The following is a 2,642-nucleotide window of genomic DNA, read 5'->3' as shown; positions in this document are numbered from 1 at the left end:
TGAAGTTAAGCGCAGGAAACGGGGCAAAATTTGCGCAGGTTTTGTCCCATTTCCTGCCTACCGAAGGCAGCGAATATCGGTTCGATCAGTTGCAGACAATTGCATGCCACGACCAAACGACCAAGTCGGTCTACCAACCCGCCAGCCACAGCGCCTGAGAGCGAAATGGAGATACATTGGAGCACTTTAGCACTTTAGTGTAGTGTTGAGTAGTTCAAATTCAGATTTATGAATCTGAATGAATCTTTGGAATGATTCAATCAATCTGAATCCCGATTGGAAAGATGAATGATTCTTTTTTTCTTTTTTGCGTAACAACCTACGTGGACATGCCAGCCTATACAGACTTTTGAAACTTCTTGGAAAGTACCACGTAGTTGAACCGACAACGTGCAAGTTGTAGGTGGGATTGGGCAAATTCAATATTCTGGAGATCATACATCTCTAAAGATTCATTAATCCAAAGGGATATATGATTTTTTATAGATTTATGAGTATTATAGATTCATGAATCTTTGGAGATTCGACTCGAGATTCGAATCACTCATCACTGAAGAATCATATGAATGAATCTCAACAGAAGATTCATGAAACCCAACGCTACTGGAGATGCACTGGAGCACTTTAGCACTTTAGTGGCCTGTCCCAAGAAACTGCTCGAAATTGCACAGCAGCTGATTAACATTCTTTTCCCCCCGTTTCGTAGAGGGAAGAACAGCTCAGGTTTGCTTTGTTTATCAATTATATTTCCAGGAAAAATGGAATCCATATCAACCAAAAAATATAAAACTGTGGTAAGCACACGTTCCAACTGCTATATATATAGACCACGTTCGACAAACGTAATCATCAGTCGCAGTCGCGGAGCGAAAGTGTTCGTTGTTTACAGTAAACATTCGCCCTTCATATCAGAAGCATCTTAACATGCCGAGCAGTGAGTCAGGCATTCATTACTATCGCATAGCGTCGTGAGTTTCACACTTGTGTGCTACACGTTCATCCACAGAGCCTATATTTGGATTCTACGGCGGTTGGGCCACCTATCGCAGCGGAAAGGGCAGATGCACCGTGGACGACCTGAACCCGCACCTGTGCACCCATCTTATCTACGCGTTTGTGGCGCTGGATCACAACGGATCGATCGTGCAGAAGGATGATACCGAGCGGAATGCGATGCACCGCTTTAACTGCTTGCGCAACAGCAATCCGAGCCTGAAGACCCTTGTGTCGGTTGGTGGTGCCGTCGGTTGTGGATCTGCGTTCGCTAGTGTGGCGGCCAGCTCGAGTCTACGCGCGAGCTTTGCGCGGAATGTGCGTGGGTTCTGCGAGTCGTACGGCTTCAACGGGGTGGACATTGACTGGGAATTTCCCGAGAGCAGCTCCGACCAGAGCAACTTTGTACAGCTGCTGTCTGCATTGTCGTCTGAGCTGCACAGCAATGGTCTGCTCTTGACTACGTCGGTCGGTGTTAACCGGCCGTACGACATGTCCGGTATTGCCCGCCACGTTGACTACATTCTGCTGATGAGCTACGATTACAACGGCTCGTGGGACAGCTACACTGGCCACAATGCTCCGCTTTCCTGGGGTAGTGTAGAAACCGACTACCAGCGACGGCTGAACGTTGAGGCTAGCGTTAGCGATTGGATTGGGCGTGGTGGCGTACCGAAGTCGAAGCTGATCGTCGGCTTAGCTGCGTACGGACGTACGTTCACGCTGAGCTCCTCGGGCAACTATAAGCCACGGGCGTCCGCCACGGGTGCTGGACGCTCTGGCCCGTACACACAGCAGCAGGGCACACTTGCCTACTACGAGGTGAGGGATGCGTTTGGTGAAGGGCGCATTTGGGATGATCAGCAGCACGTGCCGTATGCGGTTAGCGGCGATCAGTGGGTTAGCTACGATGATCCGCAAAGTATTCGCATGAAATGTGAGTTCATTCGAAGGGAAGGTCTCGGTGGAGCAATGATCTGGTCGATCGACCAGGATGAGTTCCAGGGAGGAAGATTCACGCTGCTGCGTACGGTTGCTGAATGTTTGTAAACGTTTCTGGAATGTTGAAATGTTAAATAAACACTATAGAAAATATGATTAATACGTTTATATTATGCTAAAGCACAGTTTTAAGCTTTTTACATCAATTCAAGTTATTTTTTTACAACTGTTGCGAAGCACGTGTTTGTCTCGAGCACTTTCAATTCACAACTGTCTATTTTGTAGTGATGAGAAAAATGAAGATTTCGTCGGAATCGATTCCGGCTGGTTCCGAAGATTTCTGGAATCGATTGAGGATAACGGGTCCGGAATCAGTTTCCGCAATCGGCTTCGGAATCGGTTCCGGAATCGGCTACGAAATCGGAATCGGCTCTGTAATCGGAATCGGCTCGGGAATCGGAATCGGTTCCCGAATTGGCTCTGGCATTGGAATTGGCTCCAAAATCAGAATTGGCTTCGAAACAGAGTCGGTTTCGGCATCTCCATAGGAGAATCCATCTCAGGCCTTTGGGTCCAATGATGCGAAGTATTGATAGCCGCAAAAGATTAAAATTTACTTGTAAACGATCCATTCTCATGGAGATTCCCAGACTGATTTCGCTTCTGAAACTTCTTATTTCTATTCAAGAACTAATTCTGATTCCGGA

The 2,642-nt window shown here is 47.3% G+C and overlaps 1 protein-coding gene across 1 annotated transcript; it reads left to right on the top strand.

The window, feature by feature from the left end:
• Positions 1-865: 865 nt before the first annotated feature.
• Positions 866-2,080, top strand: LOC121596675 (chitotriosidase-1-like). Its single transcript, XM_041921809.1, has 2 exons — positions 866-934; positions 1,007-2,080. Exons 1-2 carry the CDS (start codon positions 925-927, stop codon positions 2,041-2,043), a joined length of 1,047 nt encoding a protein of 348 aa, XP_041777743.1. The 5' UTR covers positions 866-924; the 3' UTR covers positions 2,044-2,080.
• Positions 2,081-2,642: the final 562 nt, after the last annotated feature.

This window comes from Anopheles merus, chromosome 3R, assembly GCF_017562075.2.
Source record: "Anopheles merus strain MAF chromosome 3R, AmerM5.1, whole genome shotgun sequence".
Lineage (NCBI taxonomy): Eukaryota > Metazoa > Arthropoda > Insecta > Diptera > Culicidae > Anopheles > Anopheles merus.
Note: the sequence above shows the minus strand (reverse complement) of the source record. Positions and strands in the feature narration are given on the sequence as shown.